At 43.7% G+C, this 21252-nt stretch overlaps 1 protein-coding gene across 6 annotated transcripts in view; it reads right to left on the minus strand.

Moving 5' to 3' along the window:
- The window catches only part of LOC114447103 (zinc finger MIZ domain-containing protein 1-like), an 83829-nt gene that overhangs the window by 8274 nt on the left and 54303 nt on the right, over positions 1-21252 (minus strand). For 3 of the 6 annotated variants that reach the window (XM_028423164.1, XM_028423161.1, XM_028423162.1), the window contains 5 exons: positions 17286-17389; positions 14761-14874; positions 12538-12643; positions 4451-4486; positions 95-230 (listed from right to left, as the gene is read on the minus strand). In XM_028423164.1, coding sequence (XP_028278965.1) covers positions 95-230; positions 4451-4486; positions 12538-12643; positions 14761-14874; positions 17286-17348 — 455 coding nt within the window. In that variant the 5' untranslated portion in view covers positions 17349-17389. Of the gene's footprint in view, positions 1-94; positions 231-4450; positions 4487-7311; positions 7701-7866; positions 7992-12537; positions 12644-14760; positions 14875-17285; positions 17390-21252 lie in introns of those variants that run through there. The other 3 variants (XM_028423163.1, XM_028423167.1, XM_028423165.1) reach the window with 3 other exon arrangements.

The following is a 21252-nucleotide window of genomic DNA, read 5'->3' on the forward strand; positions in this document are numbered from 1 at the left end:
AACCTTGAAGTGAACTGAGGAAAATGAGTTTACTATATGACAACCAGAGTCTTTGTTCATCTGACAGGACGTGTCTCAGAGACCCCCCGCTGACCTGTGTGTGAGGCCTGGCTTCATGCTGTTCATGCTGGGCTGCATGGGGACTTTTCCCTGCGGTTCGTTCGGCCTGTTCTTCTGGTGACGCAGCAGGAGGAGACGACCCAGCTCCTCGCACCACGACGACAGCAGGGCTGCAAGGAAAACACAATGACACACACACACGTGTTGAGTCTTCAGCTCAAATTCTTCAACACATATACTTGTCTGTTAATATTTGCATATTTGTATTTTGTGTGTCAACAAACAGATTTAGGTGCTTCACTGAATTGTGAAGTTTTTGCTAACACCTCCAGGGGGCAGCCTAACGCAATAAAATTGCATTGATTATTTGCCTGTGTATATATCTGGTATATCAGATCATGTCTACCTGCGTGTAAAATGTTAACTATGAAATCTATCCACAGGAGAGAGCACCTCCCAGTTTTTCTGCCACCGACAAAATGAGAGTCTGAAACAGAGCAGGAAATGCAGAGAGAACACAGAGTGGTTGGGCTCGCTGATAAGATCTATGTAGGAAGCAAGAACCAGTGATATCTTCACTATCCTCCACTTCCTCCATTCATCACATGTCCTCTCATATCTCTAAAGACCGTGAAGCCTTCACATCCTGTTGAGAAGAGCTGGGACGTGTTTTTTTTTTTTGCCCTTTGCAAATTTCATTTTTTTTCCTACTGCCAATCAAATACTACCCGTATTTGTGGCTTTTTAAACACACTGCCTCTTGACAGTTGAAAAAAAAATCTGTTTAACAAAAGTAAGGTTGTTGTCTTCAGTCCTTTATTTAATAATTTATGATGTTATTTTAAGCATTGTAGACCCACATACACCAGCTTTGAGAGGGCGTCATTACTAGGTTTGGGGCTAAAGATGTTGATTTTTTTTTTTAATTTTTGGCAGTGAAAGTCACTTTAAACTGTGCCATAATAGAGCAAATATAATTTAGCTGAACTAATAATATATTTTCTGAGTGATCAATATGTGCTCTGAAAGACAATCAAAAAATATGGGGGCTGCAAAAAAAAGGAATGAAGAACAAAAAGAGAGGAGCTGTAACATTTTCATCTGGAGGGTGGAGAGAGCCAAGCCTCCTAGTTAAAGAGGAATTATTCCACCCTGCCATTACGGAGAGCTTATCTTCCCACTAAATCACCACCTCCACACCGAGGGACTGTCTCTTCAACTGGCAACCCACCATTTAGACCTAAAGCTCCAAGCAGAAGTGATGGAGTCACTCTGAGGGCGAGCGAGATAGAGGGACAGAGGACAAAAGAGAGCGCGCAGTGGTGACTTATCACATCAGTGTAGCTACAAGCTACTGAATCTAACAAGCTGCCAAGGCCAGAAGTCATTCATAATAGAGCGAGGGTCCGCTCCGGGCATCGTGCATATTTAGCAAGCTTAGCGTAGTGTACATGACCTTGTTTTAACCTCGTAGTCCCCCCATGTTAAAACCCCTGCCAACACCATCACAAACCCACTACTGCACTACCTCTCAACTTATCTCTTTATGCTGCATAAATGCCCTTGTGACAAACTCTCAACACCAACATTCACTCAGTTATTCTTTTATACCTTTAAGTACTATTCAGCTGTCTGAACCGTATTCAGTCTCGGTTTCAGTCTCATTACACCTCTTATTTTTTCCCTCTTTCATTTCTCTATTTCATCTATACTAACACCATGTAGTTAAAACACAGACTTTATACGGAAGGTTCTAACAGCTACCTGGTGCAGATAAGTCAAGGTCAACCCCTCAAAGGCTCTTTATTCAAACATTTTTCATCACATGCTGTCTTTTCATCAGCAGCTTCCACAGCCATTCAAAAAGGTCTACACTCATCACAACTATACAGAAACATAAAAAGATTTATGAGGCAAGAATTGCATGATGCATAACACCAAGCTCAGGCACACTTAACTAAATTCAGAGAATTTCTGTAGGTATAAAAGTACAGTTTAGAAATGTTCCTGTGTTTGTTTTGAGGGTCTGAGGGAGAATAAACAGACTGCAAAGTGTCTTATTCAGAAAATACTATGAGCAGACAAACTATTTTTCATCATACCATGAATTGCACATGATGTCCGTCACTTTAAAAGATCATTTTACACATCACAACAGAAGTATGAGACCAAAAATCCAATAAAAAACTTGACTCAGTTAAGGAACCAGCATCAATTGGCGACTAGAGGAACCGCAGTTTTTGGCGCTTCAACTTGTATTTTGATTGTAAGGGGTGAGTTTACTTTAGTCTTGTTGAAACAACATGTATCTACAGGACAACAAAGCCTAAAAATCTAAAAGAAGATCCAAATATGTTTTGACATTTGGATAAGAGAGCACGCATTGCAGCTAATGGTGAGGCTCCTGCCTGAAGGCACTTACTGCTGTTTGTAGTCCGCTGTTAACAGTGAACACAAACAAAATCACAATAATTAGACTGCTATATGGAGACTACATCATAGTTACACAATCCCTCTTTGGAGACATTTATTGGTGTGTTTTCTTGTGCCTTCTGCTGAGCCCATTAAAACCCAGGAGATGGGTTTGAAAATAAATAAAAATAAACCACTTCCAACACACCACTGAAAGTACAGGTATTGCTCTGACTGGGACAAATGTCACAGCCTTCTGCAGGTACAGTATTATGTTTATTCTCAGGCATGGGCCTTGACACTGAGACCTCTGCTGAACAACTGATCGGGTCTAAAGTCCTGCTTTGCAGTGAGACTAAGGCATAAGCTGATTTCTCCAGAAGCTCTCCTGAACCCTCTCTGACCAGCTCCCTTTCTTAGAAAACGAAGCTTTTAATTGAATAAAACCGAGAGACATATGGGTCCTCCACATTCAAGCAGTATTTAATGCTGTATAGCTGACTGATAGCAGCAGCACTGGCTCATTCTCACCCCACATCAGCCCCTCTGGGAGCAGCAGGCAGGGAGGGTAAGCCCTGGTAACAGGCTGCAAGGCCCATTAACTAATGACAGAGTGTGTGTACAAAGTCCTTTTTACAAAGAAACCCAAATGCTAATTACAACAAACTGACAGTGCTGTGCATGTGTGTGTGCAAGCATCTGTGTGTATGTGTGCGTCTACGTGCATTAAAAGCCTTCTGCTATTTAGTATATCATTACTAATTTGCCAGACTGTTAATACTTGAAACATGCGCACGCTAAACTAGCACTCACACAAAGAGGATGTGCACACCCAGTAAGGTCACAACATGTCCAATAAAGTTGTGACCTTTTGTTGGTTTGACTATTAACCATCAAATGCATTCATGAGGTATCACATAGCATCTAGTTCTGTGCTGTATGAAACACTAACTCACCTTATAGTATAAATACATTTATAAATTTATAAAAAGAAATTTGCACAAAAACCTAAACCTGTAGTTTTGACCTAACTCATTAAAAACATTCTGAAAACTCCTGACCTGTCCTCAGCCTTGCATCAAGTCTTGAAAATGACCAGATTCTGTCATGTCAGTGGTCACAACATGCTCTGATAGACATGTGTAATATTGTGCATGTAGCTCTGTTGGTAATGACAGAAACAAAGAAGAATAATACTACATGAAAAATTACACTTTCAGAGCATGAACACTGCAGCACCAGACAGAGAAGCCTTCTGAGACAATGTGTGGGATGACACAAAAACAGAAGCAATTCATAAGATATCATAAGCAGAGCTCTGTAAAACAGGTAGGTCTGTGCTGTGTGGGTACAAAATATTATGCAAAAGACAAATATGGAAGGGGATATAAAAATCCTGTCAAATAATAAGAGAAATAATAAGAGAAGTCATGCTTTTTGCCGAAGTGTAATGGAAGCCATTTAAGCAGTCAATGATATCCCCCTTCCTGCCCCCTCTGTGTTAAGCCAACTTCTTCCATGAGAAGAGCATATCAAATGTGCTTTAGTCTCAACAGCTTGGAGGCAGAACTACTCAAACATGCCCTGCAGAGAGACAGCTCTGTGTCAGAAATCAAGCTCCACCAAAAACCAGGCCTTTAATGTAACGTTTCACACAAATCAGAAGATTCCAAATCTGAATCTCTAACTTAAAAATGTCTTATTTTTGTCTAATTTGCTTTTAATTTTACATGCTGCTATTGTTCTTTTGCACCCCATTTAACTGCATGCCAGTTTAACTGAGTTCCATCCACGACCTCTGGCAGTACACCAGATATAAGGACAAAGAAGGGGGGAGGGAGGGAGGATGGATGGAAGGATGCTAGACAGAAGACAGGTGGATATGAAGGGAGTGGGCAGATCCCCTCCTCCCCGGGATGTGCATGGGTCACAAGCCAAAAAGAGATGCTGCAGCCCAGAAGGGAGGGTAAAGCTCTACCTGAGTCACTCTGACATCTCCTGCAGGTGCTGGTTTCTGTGGGGTTCAAATTACACATTTTTAAACGGGGCAGAGTTAGAAGAATCAGCATAAACATAAACATAATGCAGCATGATGCCTGGATGTGACTGAAGGTGCGAAAAAATGTTGCAGCTTGAGTGGGAAATGTGAGACACCCATGTCGCATATGGCCAGCGAAAAACAACAAACGTTGTTTATTAGATTTTTAATTTATGGTGGATTAATCAGAGCTTGACTGTGGCTCTGCAAAGAATCATTTATAGCATTTATTGTAGCTTTAGATTCTCAGTCAGATTCATACAATACACCCTCAGTTCAATAACTGAGTATATACCGTAGCAACTGACTGACTGATCTAATACTAGCTGCTAATTCAGCCCTGTAAAATCCCCAATCTGATTATAGAATAGCAACACAGCTATAGCTTATTTGGTTGGTTGATGGTCCCGTCCCTTCTTTTTTTCTTGCAGTCCAAATGACAACTATAAAGGGGAGAGGAAGGCTAACAATTACAAGAGCTCCATCTGTGATGCACTGCATGTTGGAGAGTTGTGTATAATTTTTGCTCAAGGATTATCAAAACAAAAGTGAATCTTCTTTTCTCTGACTAATCATTTTATCTCTGTTTCTTGTGGTATTTTTTGGCACGGATCTCGTTATGTATTTGAGAAATATGAGGGGGATGTAAAGTCCAGGTAACAGTCATAACTGACTCAGAACATCCTGCTTCAAAGTACACAGGCTTGGTTCAGAACTTTTCTCGTCTGAACTCACAGTGATACATGATCAGTCACCATTTAAATAAGCAAAGACGACTAAGATGATGTGAACACAAGCATATATAAAAAAACATATATGAAAAACTGAGGTAAGTAAACAAACACAGTCAGCGCCTAGGCTTTGTAGAGATGCGCTTAAGTGGTAAAGCACCTCACACGGTGGGAAAGAACATCAGAGAACAGCAAGCTGTGAATGAGCGGCTCTTATCAGCCACGTGCAGCTCCCCACCACTGGAGGGAAACTAGTAAATATCACATGCTTAATTATAACCAGACACGCTACTTGTCTCAACTTCCACAATAAGTCTTTCATCTCACAATGTTGTTCCTTCAATGAAATCATTAGGGTGAAAAACACAATCAAGAATTCTGAATTTCCTGGGGCTGCTCTTTCATAATATAAGATACTGATTAAAAAGTGATGAAATTCCAGCTGCAGATTGTTGTTGTTGTTCATGTGAAATTCGTGAAGGAAACTTTTTTGAGGAGTGACCACGAGATGTCAAAACACCTTGAATGAAGAAGTGGAAGTGATTAACAACAACACTGAGGAATTGAAGTGTGTCCTGCTCCTGCTGTATGGTCCGAGGTGCTGAGAGCTCCTCCCTCCTTTTTAATTTCTTCCTCAATTCTCAAGCAACGAATCAAACCCAACTTTTCTTGGCTTAAACCTGCTTTCAGAGGGGCGGGGGACGGATGTCAAGCATGGCAATGATTCACAGAAAAAGCAGGAACAACCTGCAAAAACAAACGTAGGCCACACACACGCACACACAGTCCAAAGTCAAATGTCATGAATGAGTCACTGCACGGCCTGATGGGAAGTACTCAGAGCGCAGTCACAGGAGGTCACTAAAGTGTGTGGAGTAAAGTGATACACAGAGAGAAAGGCGGAAGGCTAGGAAAAGGGGTGGGTGTGTGTGTGTGTGTGTGTGTGTGTGTGTGGCTGTGAGGTTGAGGATGCAGACACTTTCAGTGGTTTTACAACCTGCACAGGCTAACAGGAAGTGCTGCAGCTCCACCACACAGAGCTGGAAGTCATATTGTGTTGTAATATTCTCAGCATAGGTCAGTGGCAAGATTGTGTTATTGTTTGCATGAGCCGTTTGCTAATGAACGTGTCAGTCTTAAGGTTAAACATTGATTGAACAGCCCACAGCATTGTGTTGTTTTTATTGCCTGACTGCCCTTTGCTATAATAACTTTCACTTTATGACACACATGTGACAATGAGAGGTACACCCTTTAACTTCACTGGAAGATTACAAAAGAAATCAAGCCTCTCATGCCTCTCAATGCATTGTCCTTACATGATTACACCCCCCCCCCCTTCCTCTACTCCTCTCCTAATGAGTGGACAAGCAGACAGGCTCTGGCTCCAAGCACAGGTCATCAACTTAAAAAAAGAATCCACAGTGGGAAAAGTGGGTCATCTTCTCCTGACAGGAAAATACACATGCACACTTCTGCACTCTGTACAGCAACATGCTCTTTTAGTTGCCATAAACTTGAAGCAATTATGTATGTATGATGCTGCATGGAGACAAAAATGCACATAATCACATTTGTTTTCTTCTGTGTAAGAAGCAGCCTGCCTCAGACTCACTAAACTACAAACTTTCAATGTCTAGTTACAGCAAAACACACAGATAACAACCTCAAAAGTAACACTGACAAATAAGGCTTGAGAATAAGACAACAAAAAAAACTGCAATGTGTGCTCCCACACTAAGAATAACCCTATGACAGAGCAGCATGTAGGTCAAACTGTGGTCAGCTGATCTGTCCTGATCCTATCTTCTGTGAGTGGTCAGTGCTTTAGACTGCACTTACACTAAACAAGCTAACAGCCCGTATTATTTGTGGCCCCACTGACAGTTGCAATACACACTTTTGTTTGAATATTGTACCGTGCAGAGAAACTCAAACTAAGTCTGAGACTGGTTTCGGTCTCTCAGTTGGCCTGTGGTAACCCCAGTCCCAGACACATGTGTGAAAACACCCTCCAATAATATAGTTTTGTGCAGAGAGAGACACACAAACACACACTCTCACACTTACCCAGCGCCAGGCAAAGTCCCTGCACATCTCATCTCATTCCCTTCATAGCGCAGAGAAAAGACCCGAGTGTCACAAATGCTCCTGTTCCCGCAGAGGCCAGTGGCAACTCTTAAAGCTTTTGCTGCTTCCAAAGCCTCCTGCCTGTGCCTTATCACTCTCACTCTCTGCACATATCCCTTTACCCTGCTCACTCTCTTTCTTACTTTCTCTCTCTTTTCCTCTTTGCTCTCTCCTCTTTCTCCTCCCGTGCTCTCTGATCTGTCTTTTTCTCTTGTCCAGCGTCTGCACAATGCACATCAATTATTCAGAGGCAGTCTCCCAGTTTCTCCAGCTTATCCAATCAGAGCAGGGCTCTGCACTAATGGGCTCCTGCTGTACCTGCTACCGGCTCCAACACACTCTCAAGACAGCGGGAGGGAGGGAGGGAGGGAGGGAAAGAGAACAGTGGAGACAGCCGAAGAGGAGGGAGGATGAGAGGAAGAGATAAAGACAGCGAGCCGACGCAGACAAACAGGAGCAAAGATAGAGAAGGAAAGATATTCCAGTGCATCTCACCTCTGTCGTACGGTGCTGTTATTGATGTGCTCAGCCTAGCTCTCCATTGCCCTGTTCCTCTCAGCTGTTACACAATGCACAGACACATGCATAATCCAGCAATGCGACTGCCATTTGTCAGCAAGGGTAAAGAAAACCAGAAGAAGAAAAAAAAAACCTGCAAGCTCAGATTGCAAACTTGCATAAAGGGGAGGAGCTTCATAAACTATGCAGGCTGGCTAGAAGCCAACACGAGAGAGGAAGTGGGAGAAGACGAAAGATCAATCTATTCAAGACAAACTAGTAAGTTATCAGGCTTATCAGGGAGGGGATTCCTGCCCGTAGGACAATACAATCTGACCATGTCTCCCCCACATGTCTTCATCAGAGGACACTTTGTAAATGTGACACATCAGAGGAACAGCACAGTGCAACTGAATCAAAGAAGAGGCAGGTGGAGGGTGAACATGAGTTCATCATCTCTCCGTCTGCCCGTTACATAACCTAAGATGGTGCAAAAAAAATGGATGAATGATAAGAAAAAGCCTGTGCTGCCATTATTCTCTTTCCCCTTACCTAAATGTCAAGATGTGCACCAGAAGGAAGGGAAAGCCCACTCTCCATGTGACAGCAGTTTTCTTTTGTGTGTAACACACTTAGTCATCAGCCCAGTCTCACAAATATCACACTCAGAATTCAAACACACACACAACAGCGGCATTGTTGCCCACACATATAACTTGAAAAGGGTGTGTCAAAACGAAACCCCCGAGGGGAATGATGGGTGGAGTGGGGTGGGGTGAGGTGGGGGTGAGTGGGGGGTTGAGTCCTAAGGTGTGGGTGCCAGATCAGTCAACCCTGAACAAAAGGAGGATTTAAATCATTTGCTCATCCGGTTTTGACAAGAACAAAGTCTTCTGTGTTCAGAGTACAAGCGCACTGCCGGCTCAGCTGGGATATAACCAAAAAGAAATCTCTCACACTTGTGTAAACCAAACCAATTAAGCAGCAAGTGACAGAAGACCCGGTCAGCCAGAGGCTAGCAAATACAGCCACCCTGATGTGTATTTCCCCATGAGCTTTTCTCCTATACACTTAATAGTAAAGTTGAGAAGGTAGTTTTGGGGTTTCAGACGGGTTTCATCATCTAAAGTGAACCACAGAAGAGTGTCAGAGGAGAGGCCCGCCTGCTAAAAATAAACCCCGTTTCCTGTTAATAATTCAGTGTGCTGCTCTTACTCAGCAGTAATTAAATATAAAAGTCTGTAAGGTTGATTGGGTCAGGAACAAAGAATGCCTACACCTTCCTCTGGTTCTACACACACAGCTCAAATATGGAAAGAAAGACGGGGCGAGAAAATCAATCAAGTGAGAGTAAATTGAAACAGATAAATGGAAGACATGTCAGACGGTTGTAGGCTCAAAGAAGAAAGAGCGTGTGTGGCAGTCAAACACTGTGCAATGAGTTCCTACAGTCTAATAGGAGCATTAGTTCATCCTCATGCATGGCTTGTTGAATTGTGTGTGTGTGTTTGCAGGATGCAGGGTGAGTTGCAGCCACACCCTGGAAGTTTTCTGTCACTGTTGACCCAGCAGAGTGACTGTGTTTTTCTGACATGAAACTCCAGATCACCCAGTGAGCACACTGTTGACTGACCCAGCGCTGACACTGCTGCTGCCAACAAATTTCTTTGTAATGTCAAAGTGTGTGAGTGGGTGGGTGGGAGGAAGGGATGAGTTACCAGAACAAAGCCTCACTCTTTTCATCATATTTTCCTTTAATCAGTTGATTTAGGGAAACTACTCTAATATATATATGTATAAAAAACAAAGATAATGTTCAGCACTGTGGTAAATTGTCTGTTTGAATTCTGATGTCAAGCCAACAAAAATAACTGATTTCTTTGAGCAAGACAAGAGAGAGAACAAGCAGCAACCTGTCAACTAAAACATTAAGTTGATTTCTTAAAAAGGAAAAAAGTTATCATTCCAGGGCGGAGCTTTGGCATGTGAAGTCATGTTGAACAAATCATTCACATGCAAAACAAGTTCTGCTTTCTTTTATTTGACAGGTAACAAAGGCCATTTTGTGGCTTCATTGTTTGAGTTCTGTCACAGTCAGAAAAATACATCTACAGAGGAAAGAAACTGCAGCATTTTTCACAGATTATGTGGATAATCTGATTCGCCGTGTGCTGAACTTCACAGAGGCCCAGCGGCTCAGGATCTATTAGGACTGTGTGTGTGTGTGTGTGTGTGTTACAGGGCAGCAGCACACTAATGCACCTCTAAAAGGCTAAAGGTCTGTTTGCATCATTAGAAGTAAAACATAAACAAAGATTTAAAGATGGACTGAGAGTGAAACAGGCTGCTGCTTGTTGCTCCTCTTGTCTCGCACTAATAAATCTGTTTTTTTTGTTGACTAAATACTTCAAATAGACAATTTAAGTATGATAATGATGAACAGATTATCTTGTTTTTTGTAGGCTTCAGTAGTTCCCCTCTGTCAGCTGATTAAAATAGAAAATATGATGAAAAGTGAAGGTGTCAAATGCAATCTGACATGACAAGAATCTAAACCTGAAACCTCTCTTTGTTGAAAGACAGATAACTAGATACTAGCATGAATGATGTCTAAGCTGCGCGTGTATTCGCTGGCTCTGAGAGTTAACAGTGCTAATGCTGCGTTGCCTAACAGCAGATAAGTCTCTTCGCTGGCTGATTCCAGATTAGAGCAACACACTAATCCCTCGGGCTTCACTGCAGGGTCACAATCTCCAGACAGCTCATCAGCCGCAGCCTGCTGTTGCTAAAAAATCTCTCCGCTCCACTCGACAGGTCTCACAGGGCAGAAATGCATACTTTTATATTACAACTTGACATCCAGTTGTGGAATTGCCAAAAGCATTGAATAAACAAGTTGTCAGACCACACTGCATTTGCATTCAATCCTGCAGCGATACAGTTTTGTAGTTGCAGTTGCTATTAAAAAGTAAGTCAGCAATAATTGCTTCATCAATATCTTCTTTGCAGGACGCTCTGAAAAAAGGGTCAGTGTGATTGATTTTGTAGTGTAAAGAAGTCTGCCTCTCCCCCTGAGGAGCCCACAGCGTGCGGCACAGACTCCTTGGCCCTTGCTCGGCTCTCAGGTGTCAGATCTGCGGGCCCCTGTCGCCATGCAGACTGACAGAACATTATGCTGTAGCTGCACAATTAAAACATGGACACACGGGCAGCTAAAGAAGCACTAAAGGCCAAAACACTTCTCTGCATCTTTGTGGATCATTATGAGCACATGGATCTATATCTGAGTTCAAGCACGCATTGTGCCCCCCCTGTCTCTTTCCTCAGACAGACGTCCTTGTATAACGGATGCTCACTGAGTAAGATCTGCCCTGAGTCACATCTGCCTCCCACCCTGACTGCCTGCCTGTGTCGTTTGATGACTGGCTGCATCATATCTTCTAACCCCACCCCTCCCCGTGCATTGTATAATTACACTATAGTTCCCATTTGTCCGCTGCGCATAAACAGCTCTTCCTGAAACCCAGTGCCGTCTTCTATTAGATCCCAGAACCATCAGCAGGCCTGAGGATGATTCTGACTGTCAGTCGGGCCCAGCCAGTCCGGGCCATGCCTGGACAACAATCACATTATCCCAACACAGGAACACAGACAGAGAGAGAAACACAGCGATCAATATTGTACACTGACGTCTGTCTGACCACTTTAGTTCCTCCCTACAAGGCACTTCCCGCCACAACTGAAAGAGGATATTCAGCTTTAGCAAATGTTCATGTCATGGACCATGTGAGCAAAAAAAGTGTGTCTGTATTGTGCATATTTAGTTGCAGCGTATATGAAGAATTATGGGATACAATTTCAGAGCATCAATGCAGTTCGCTCAGTTTACTCAGCTTATGAGTTTGATCAAAGTATTTCACTGTAATTACTCCCACTTTATGTAAATTGCTGAATAAAGGTTTATCTGTGTTCTGACTAGCTGGCAACGGCTTTGTCAGGTCTCTGTCAGGCAGAGTGAGTGGTCCAGCACACATCAGCGACACCTCTCCAGCCATCCATCTGTCTGTCTCCCTCTCTCTCTCCCACCTCTGCACGTTTCACTTTGACAAATGTACAAGAACAGGCCGCTCCTGCAGAACTGTGGGAGGCGGGGAGGGGAGGTATGGATCGGTGGGGGAAATTGGATTTGATAGATAAATGTCTGAGGAAAGCATTACTGCTGGCTCTTTCTCTCTCTCTCTCTCTCGCCCTCTTGCTTGGTGTGTATGTGCGCACAGGCCGCACATACAGGCGTGGGTTTGTGTGGAAAGACTGTTGAGTAGACTGTTTTTCTGAGGCTACCACTCAGACAGCTCATCTCAATAGCACATTAATGTTTAATGGGAACTAAAAATATCTTGACATTATAATGCTCGGTGGACTTTTTGTGTGATGTCTGTGGTTGTACATGTTGGTAGAAATCAAACATTTCTAAACCACAGATCCATGATAATAACTTTACCAGACACTTTATTTGTAATCAACAAAACACATTTTGTTTTTAGTATAGACATGTACACTGTGACTGTTATTTTAATGATGTATGACCTTGTGTGATGTTGTATTAGCAGCAGTAGTAAATGGTGTAATGTATGAGCATGCATGCTGTTGGCTTTTTTTGCGTCTTACCTGCAGATTTGGGAGTGAATTTGTCCCTGTTGGCCGCACACACAGCCAGCAACCTGTAGCCCAGGTCCAAGTCAAACCCCTGCTGAGCAGCAACACGACTCACCACCTGAAGAGAGAAGCAGATTTTGAATTTTGCTTCAATAATTTAGGCCGAAGCTCATTTTGTAATATAAAATGTTTACAATGAATACTTCTGATACAATCATTCCTCTTGAAAAAGACATGTATACTGTGAACACACAGACACACACAGACACAGTAAGATTAATGTGGAGTCTGCAGTCTGGACTGCTCCAGTGATCCACAGTCAGGACGGGTCTGATGACTGCATCCTTCTCTAAGAGAGGGCAAAAAAGCCAAACCACAGCCACTGTGCACAGCGAGCAGAGTTTCTCAAAGGTTATACTCAAACAAGCCCGCACTGGCCCCTTAAGTGAACTGGCCTGTCTCCTGGGTAAAGGTTGTTTGTACAAATACCCAGACACTGAGATTTTTCTCGTTGCTCTGAACTGATCAACAAACAAAGCAAAGAGAGTATGAGTGAACATATCTGTGTTAACAACTTCAAAAAGAATTTAAACACTTATAGGACATTAACCAGGATCCTCCCAGAGCCTATGATATAATATAAAAGGGATGTTGAGTGATGTTAAATAGGACTCAGGAGACGGGGTAAATCATTATTAAAAGGGAACCCCCCCCTCTATCTACTAACAGATGACAACTGCTCTGCTGCCTCTGACCTCAAAACACACATTACCATTAACAAGGTCAGCTGAGGTGCCTCTTAGAGAACCAACAACACAGCAAGCAGTGATCATAAAGCGCCTTTGTCACAGGTAATAAGGGCTGCTCGAGCAGTGAATGAAAAACCGCACTAATAATGAGATTTATTTGACTGTAATCAACCATTGATCATTCTACAGCTGTTTAGTAGTCAATGCGATGTCAACATAAACTATTCAACCGAACAATATTATGCAAACTGTTCTGACAAACATCATGCTGCTGTCAGTGCTTTAATTTCCTGTGTGAGTGAGTCTGACCTACAGTGTGCACAAGGCAGGCAGCCAGCTACAGAGGCTAGCATTGATTCAACATGGATTTAACAGTGTTTCACCTCATAAGCCTTTTTTTCAGCTTAATCTCCCTCTGAGGATGTACATCCAGGCCCATATTCACCCCATCGGTGTGCAAACAGCGCTGTAAGAGGCACCGCAGGGTTACTGGGCCATTCATATATATTCTTGTGTATTTGCCGGAGCAGAGAAAAAGCTTCACTTTGCTGCTTGTTGTTGTTGAAACACTTAAAAGTGAAAGACAGCTCCCAGTGAACTATGTGGGTGAGAGCGGACAAAAATAATACACGTGTCTGCATGCGCTCATATTACCCCCACACTTGACACAGTTTTGAAAAAGAATGACTAAAAAAACTAGCAAGCAGACAGCTCAGTTATGTTAGAGATCAGAGGATGGCATCTGCAAGCCGAAGGGATCAAACCTCTGCATACATTAGATGGGCACAGGCGTTTTTTTTTTAAATTTCAATTCAGCACTCTTCAACAAAATCCTTGAAAGAATGCACAGACTTGTTGCGTGCAGTAATTCCACAGATTAGCAGCAGTTTGCTCTTAGAGTCTGATGAAACAATTTAGCTGATGGAAACAGCCTCATGCTGAGAGGGATCTCAGTAGTGGGCTCCATTGTATAGCTCTTTATCAGCCTTTAAGAGGCTTTCATTGCCATTTCCACATTAATGAGCATTTATCTGTTTGCTCACGTGAGCACTTCATTGTTTCGGAGATTGATCTTAGATGTGAAACATTCAGTTCTTTGTTCAAAGGATTGTTTCACACACTATACACACTATACACACATGTGCTCTACGTATATATATATATATATATGTATATACCAGCTTTTAGGCCACACACCCAGATCGATGGCTGAAAGGCAGACTGGCTTCTATTAGAACATTGTGTGTCTTGGTGCAATGACAACATTTTTTTAAAAAAGAAGAGAAAAATGGTTTAGCCCAAACATATCAAGATCGTGTTGCATAGTCCAGGATTAACACTCAATATGTTCAAAGTAGGCTAAAAGAGTCCAAAGTGGACACATCAGTCTTTTTCACTTTGCTATCCACAGTCTAATTATTGTTTTGCTCACGTCTCCTGAAAAGTACCTGAAAAACTCAAAACCATAATTGGTGTTTTTGCGTACCGTCAGACATCCCATGAGTCCTTGCTCGAAAGGTCGTTGGAAGGCCCGGGGATCTCCACACCAGTCGAGCAGCTCTGTTGCTGCCGAGTGGAAGTTGGCCGGGTTCTGTAAGTGCTGTGCAAACAGACAGAGAGGAGACCGGCATTAGCAACAATGGGAAATAATGAGTGTTATTTCTTTTCACATTAAGTACAAATTGGAAAAACAGTGAAACCAAATAGTTTCGCAGCCTTGCCTTCTCCCTTCAAACTGCCTTGCTTTAATGTCTTGTGTTTTTGCACGACCCTGTGAGGACCTTGACTCTTTCCAGTGTACGCCCACTCAGGGCTCCGCTGCATTGTGGGAAGAAGATCACACCCATATCAACAATGATGCCAGTGTTTCTTGTTAATCTCTCTTGGCAACACCCCATCCTTCACCCCCATGACCCACACAGCGACCAAATCTTTCCCTCCAATCCTCCTTCTCCCTCTTGCTCTCATTCATTGCCTGTTTTCAGAGTGTAACAGAGCCTCGGCACCAGAAGTCCACTGGCTGACTTGGCTATGCACAAAGAAAACAACCTTGGTCCTGGCAGCTATGTGTGCAGACTCAATGCGAGCTGTTGGTGTGTTGTCTAATCTCTTTCAGTCTCTGTCTGTCCCTCTTGCTTGTTCACTGAGGCCTGAAACAGTTGAGGCTTTTCTTCCCAGTGTCTGAAGGCTACTGAGTCTGGCAGGACACAATAAGCGGTTTTAAAATTGGGCTCCCTTTCTTCATGGCTCAGGAGGTTAATAGCTCTGAAATGGCGCAGAGCTGCAGCTTGTTCAGTCGGCGAGATTGAGCCCACTTGAAAGCATTTATTATTCTCTTCTAGAGCTGAAGCGTCTTGTTTTGTGCGTTCCTGCAGAGAAGGTAGAACTATTGTCTTTAGGGGGCAGCAGAGGTGAGGCTTACTCAAAGGGCAGCTTTTTGGGGACGTGCGAAAAAAAAGAGCTCTTGGTTTCAAAGGCAGTGCATCAGGCTGGGTACCCGCCCACAGAGAAAAATCTCTGAGAGCCTCCAATGATATCATGGGCTCCAAGAGAGGCCTTGAATGACTCATCCTTTGTGTTGTGAAGATTAGCCCTTATAGAGTTAGTTGTGGACTCTCACAGGGGTTGATGAAGAAAAGCAGAGAAAGAAAGTGAGAGATGATCTTGCTGAGTGAGAGGGAGGAGAAGAGCCTGTTCTAGATGAGTGATATAATCTGGCATTATTGCTGCTTGATGGGAGGCGTATCAGCCTCCAGCGCGAGAGGAATCAGAACTGGCACAGCAGGAGCTGTCTGTCTGGATCTGAACTCACAGCTCCTCCTGCTGCAGCGCTCGCCACTGACTCTGCCTGACAACCTCGACTCTGGTGTGAGGGGGAGGACAGCAGAGTGAAATAGCTCCGCTCGGTTTAGGGAGAAGGAAGGGCTGGAGCTCTTGTTGCTGCTGTTGTTGTTGTTGTTGTTGCTGCTGCTGTTCAGGGTTGGCTGAGGACAAGAACAGGGAGGTGGGGAGGGGGACAGGGAGCCAAGCAGCGATGGGGTTTCGGTGCACAAAGAGCCAGACGTTTGACAGATTGTCCTCTGTGAGATGATGGACGGACTTACCCATTTTCAGGCCAGTGGAGGATCAGGCTGTTCAGTCAGTGCCTACCTGCCTGCATGAACAGCATAACACCTGGCTCTGTGCCAGCGGCTTTCCCCAAACCAAAACAACACCCTGCTGGCAGAGTTGCCACAACCTCAGCGCTCACTGACAAACTCTACCTCTTTGAAGTCAGGTTTACTACGAGCTCTATTACAGCCAGAGCTGAGCAGTATATAAACCGAACTACAATTAGTGCATTTATTAAGCTAGACACGTCAAATCCAGCTATTTAGAGATTATCGGTGACGCCGAAGAAAGTAAGTGAGAAGGCTTTGTGAAGTCAGTGGTGTCAATTCCAGTTTTTCATTTTAAAAAAGCTGACATTTGGAAAAGTATCCACAGAGAGGGAGAGAGACAGATGTGTCACCTCATGAGCTGAAGCTCTATCATTCGCTGATTCACTCTAAGGCATGGTGTCATATGGATGTTGGGAGATATAAAAGAGCACACCCACATAGCATAAACAAATATGCCCACAGCCAGCCAGCTCGCCAAACAGTCTATGAGTTCTTGTAGACCATTAATCACAAGCAGAGGCGGTAGCCCTGGGTTATGTCTGTCTGTATCTGTCTGTGAGGAGTCTCTTGAAAACTGACAGTCAAGGAAGCATTTAAGCAAAACCACAACAACGGGTGGTGTACGTCAAGAGTCAGGGACGTAATGTAAGGCAACGCAGAACCAGGGGAAGGAGTCCGTTATGTCTCTTTGAAGTCTTTTCATGTGTTTGCTGCCAGATTTGCCTCCCTCTCCCTACGACCCTCTGCAACATGATCTGTGTGACTGGAGCTAATGGCCAGAAAAACTGATGTCCTTATAAGGGAGGAAGAAGTGATGTATAGGAAAGCTGAGGAAGTACTTTATACACACCTGTTTGATGCACTGCAGCCTGTCATTGGTCTGCTGGATGTGCCGGTCCATTGATGTGTTCATCTTGATGTCTCTACCGGGACTCCATTAAAAGTTTTTTTACTCTGTAAGAGAAGAAGACGAGAGGTACATTTATTAGAACAGGGTTAATGTCAGGTTTTCTCACATGTGGAGTTTGTATCCTGTAAAGTTCAAACACCGTTTTAGTACCTTGACAAATTTTTAAATGGAGAAGGCAGCTTGTTTATGCAGCGACTCAGTGAAGAGCTCCATTAGCCTCCAGCTCATATTTTTGGCAAATGCATGAAACTGAGATGTTCCACAGCAGAACCGTTAACGACAAACAGAATCATGATGAAACAAACTGAAGGGAAACTTTCAGCTATATCTGAAGTCACAGCAACCGAGGCAGGACACGGACACCTCACAGTCACGGTTATCAGTGTGGCGCGGACACTTAATTTATACTGACGTATAGCAGAAGATAAGCTTTGACTTCACAGCATCTCTTTCATTTGGAAGAGTGCCAGCCCAGGTTCTGGATTAATAGGTATCTTGCTGGTTTGTCGGCGAGGCCTCCTTCCATCAGTGTTGGGCCACCTCACATTCCTCCACACAAAAAGCCAACCGAGTAACCACAGGTGGGAGAGGGGGGTAATGTGGGGGGCTGGGTGCAAAAAAAAAAGCTGCTCAGCACTGATAAAGGGTCCCCAAAGATCCCCCGCTGAGGAGAAACAGAGCAGAATACGATGGAAGCGCCGGGCTCAGTCGGGGAGTTCTCTCCGCGCATCATTCAGTGCGCTTATCTTAGAAAGAGTATTGCAAATATGCACACTATTATTCTCGTTCTGTTACACACACACAGACACACACTTAAGAGCATGTAAACACAAAAGCTGGAATTCTTCACTTTGATTAGGCATAACGGTAAAACTTCAAAGGGACACTTTGAGAATAAGACTGTATTACTAATCCTCTGAGCTTAAGCATTACCAGAGTAGAATTACCTGGAGTGCACTTAAAACTCTGAAACATCAGCAGCTGCAGTGTTCGCCTGAGTAAGGAGGAATTCAGGAGCAAATGTGGTCAAACGGTGGATGTGCAAACGTCTCTCGCTCAGGTTACACGCAGCAGTTCGCCGACTAGCCAAACAACACTGCAGGGCACAAAGCCACTCTGCCAGTAAATAACATGACCATAACACTGAGTGGCCTAATTCTGCTGTGTTGTCGTGTCGCCCAGCATCCAGCAGATGTCTCCCTCTCCTGCTGCTCCTACTGCTAACCAGAATGTCTCTTTCACACACTACACCTGGAGCAAGTGGTCCAGAGAGGGCTCCTTTAAGCCCTGACAAGTGCTACAAATCCCCTTCAGCGGCCAGGCATCTCCAAAGACCGCTAACAGGGGCACGCTCCTGCACAGTGCTGGCTGCCTGACCTTGTGGCTATTGATTAACTGTTTCTCCTCCAGCTCCCCTTCCTGCTGTCCCAACGCATCGCAGACAAGACTGAAAAGGAAAGAGGAAGGGAAGGGGTGGAGGTAGCTACATATTTTACCCAAGAGTCTTTTTTATTCCCTCCATGCCTCCCACTTCCACACGCCCTACACGCATCTCTTTTGTGAGTCAATAAAAAGATGGGCCCTCAGGTTCTGTGAAGAACATGAAAGACTGTCATTGAGATAAGACTCACCTGACTAACTGAGTGTCCGTGCTGGCGGATGCTCCAGAACCACACCCCTGTTTATGGGGGAAATGTGTTCCATAACACATGATGTGAAAATGCAGCAAAACCCGCCTGTAACTGCACCTCCTCACAGCTTCTTGTCAAAATAAAACATACAATCTTTCATCTTATCATAGGAAGTAACGTAAGCTGAAGTGAAATGTTGACATCTCTGCCTTCACTGTACAAAAAAAACACAGGAAATGCGGAAAAAAGATGTTTCTCTTCCTTTTGTTGCAGAAATTTGGGCTACTTCCAAAGACTGGCCCTGCCTAATCTTTATTGTCTTCTCAACATCTTAATCAGCTACACTCAGAACTGCTTACCAGAGCTGCAAAGAATGAGGATTACACATCCAATTATGATGAGCATATTACAACCTCCTCTTTTAAACAGCAGTGGGAGGATGCTGCTATGAATCAGAGCAAAGTAACAAACCACAAGTAATGCTAACATCCAAAGGAAGCTTCTGTGTCTCTGCTGCTCACTTTTTGTTTTCCTCTTTGTCTCTCTCTTTTTTTTCCCCCTCAAAACAAAACAAGCTGAGGGAAGCGGGGCAAGAAATAACTGCTCTGAAACAAAAGCAGAGTAATATGAAAAGCAGTGAAGTATGGCAGGATCGGGGCAAGAAGGGCCAGGCTCAGCGGGGAAAAGAGACAGAGAGAGAGTGTGGAAATTATCTCTTCATTATCAGCAGAAGCACGCACACACTTTTTCATGCACACAAACACATACTTGTGTATGATCAGTGGGAGCATGAGTGATTTCTCATTTCAGACAAATGACTACCACCTTTGTCAAGTGCAGCAAGCTTTGTGGATGCGATCAGTCAGCAGGGGAAGCAATGTGTAGGTGTAGGTAGAAGCAGGACTACAGTGGGTCTATCAGGGTATTATAAGTTGTACTGTATAATGTGAAGGCAATGTCAATGTCCAATCAATAACTGCAGTCATAGAGTTTTTTTCACTCACTTTGGGGACAATTATAATTCACAATCATATAAACAAACAGCAAACAAAGTTATTGTGCTAGCCAAGTGCTTGGAGGTCACCACAAAGTGCAGCGACTACAGGGATGTGCACATAAAGCTTACGATGTAAGCCAGTAGATAAGATTAATATAGAACCACCTCTTCATAGGTATAAGGGTAATGTGTCCCAAAATGTACACCCATTTTAGGACATTGACGGAGGAAGTATTTCTAACATTTTAAGTTAAATTATGATGGGTTTCATATAATAATATATGAAATGTAGAATGCAGCGCTGAACATATTCAACAGCAAATCGAGGGAAATGGGACCGTTTTCATCATGAAGAGAAGTGTCAGTCCAGCTCTCTGGACACAGTGGGGGATCTTCTCTCCTCTTCATGATCTTCACTTTAGTGACCACAGATTTCCTTTTCTCACTCCACTGTGTGCTTTTTTCTATAGCCCTCAGACATCATTAGAGCCACCCAGCGTGCGACCTCCTTACACCACCTTCCATTTTCTGTTCTATCATTTCCCTCTGCCTGTCCCTCATATCTCAACCCTCCTGCCACTCTTCCTCCCTCCCTCCCTCCTCCTCCTCCTTCCTGGGGCCCCGTGTGGGAGCTGCCATAACAGGAGGTGGAATGGATTCATTTGCTCTAATGTGGTTTGGGCTGCAGCATGGCACGGCACAGAGCGACACTTCATCCCAATGCACAGAGCCTCTCTCCCTCTCTCTTTCTCTCCCTGTCTGCAGTTCATGTGTTTTCAAACAGGCCAATCAACACCACTCAGCTGTGCTGGCCTCTCTCTCCCTCCCACAATCTCTGCTCTCAGTATGTCTGTAAAAAGCCACCAGCCATCTCTCACACACACTATTATCTCTAGTGGCAAACTCCCATAGACAGACCTTTTTTTTGTTTTTTTTTGCTTTTATAGCCTTTATTTTCTCCTGTCCACTCCACCGTGTTCTTCATTTATTTTACAAGCCTGCTTCCACCATCATATCTTTGTCTTCCTGCCTTGTTTCTTCCTATTTTGTAGACTTGCTATGACTGTTAATCCTCTCCTCCACTAATCTCTACCCCTCTCCTTTTCCCTCTCAGCAAAGCCAACTATTAGTCATATCGCTCCCTCTGGGCTTTATAAAACTCAAAACCCCTCTTCACATCATCATAACCACCAGCCTCTATAAAAAAATGTGCAATGACTTGTCCCAAGGGTGGAAAAAAAATAAACTCTAAATGTTGCTGTGTGTTTATCTTCTGTTT

This window comes from Parambassis ranga, chromosome 15 (genome assembly GCF_900634625.1).
Source record: "Parambassis ranga chromosome 15, fParRan2.1, whole genome shotgun sequence".
NCBI classification, from domain to species: domain Eukaryota; kingdom Metazoa; phylum Chordata; class Actinopteri; family Ambassidae; genus Parambassis; species Parambassis ranga.